The following is a 1,180-nucleotide window of genomic DNA, read 5'->3' on the forward strand; positions in this document are numbered from 1 at the left end:
TCAGAGAATGGAATGTGAGTAGGTGTTCAGTGTGAGGACAGACCCCGGACGAGGACTCGGAGTCCAGAACAACAGATTCATCTCCCACAGGACCACTCCAGAGCTTCCACTGAGAACCAAGACCTAACACACACCATAGATAGACAGATAATATATACATGCACCAAAAATCTGGGGTCAGATTTTCTTTTGATAGCCTGGAACACAAAAAGCAGTTTTATTTCGCTGGGGTATATTTTTGTAGTAATATCAATGGACATCATTATTTATTCATTTCCAGATGAATGTATCAATCTCAATTTTGAAAAAAATTGACACCTTACAAGAACTTTGGGGTTTTGTTTTTGTGGCCTCCAGTGGTCACAACATACAGTACAGGTCCAAAAGTTTGGAAACATTACTATTTTTTTAATGTTTTTGAAAGAAGTTTCTTCTGATCATCAAGCCTGCATTTATTTGATCAGAAAATACAGAAAAAATTTAATATTTTGTGATATATTATTACAATTTAAATAATTGTTTTAAAAATTTATTATACTTTAAATGATCATTTCAATTTCTGTGATGCAAAGCTGGAATTTTTAGGATCATTATCACATGATCCTTTTTTAGAAATCATTCTAAATATGATGATTCATTATCAAAGTTGGAAACAGTTCTGCTGCTTAATATTTTTTCAGAACATGTGATACTTTTTTTAGGATACTTTTGATGAATTACAAAAGTAAAAAAAAAAAAAAAAAGAAGCTATGTTTTTAAAATATAAATATTTTGTAATAACAATATACACTACTGGTCAGTCATTTGGGGTCAGTGATTTTTTTTCTTTTCTTTTTTTTTAAATAAAATCAATACTTTTATTCAGCAAGGATTGTGTTAAATTGATAAAAAAGTGATAGTAAAGAAAATATATTCTTAGAATATATATTATTAGAATTTTTTTTTATTTTTATTTGAATAAACTGCAGTTCTTTTTAACCTTTTTATTTCATCAAATATATTAGACAGCAGAACTGTTTCCAACACTTCATAATAAATCAGAATATTAGAATGATTTCTAAATGATCATGTGATAGACTGGATGTTACATGTGACACTGAAGGCTGGAGTAATGATGCTGTAAAATTCAGCTTTGCATCACAGGAATAAATTATTTTTTTAAGGTATATTCAAATAGAAA

The 1,180-nt window shown here is 28.7% G+C and overlaps 1 protein-coding gene across 1 annotated transcript in view; it reads right to left on the reverse strand.

Moving 5' to 3' along the window:
* The window catches only part of fam234a (family with sequence similarity 234 member A), a 7,597-nt gene continuing 6,417 nt past the window's right edge, over nucleotides 1-1,180 (reverse strand). The window contains exon 11 of the mRNA XM_042752230.1: nucleotides 1-123. Coding sequence (XP_042608164.1) covers nucleotides 1-123 — 123 coding nt within the window. The remainder of the gene's footprint in view (nucleotides 124-1,180) is intronic.

The sequence above is a fragment of the Cyprinus carpio genome, chromosome B24 (genome assembly GCF_018340385.1).
Source record: "Cyprinus carpio isolate SPL01 chromosome B24, ASM1834038v1, whole genome shotgun sequence".
Lineage (NCBI taxonomy): Eukaryota > Metazoa > Chordata > Actinopteri > Cypriniformes > Cyprinidae > Cyprinus > Cyprinus carpio.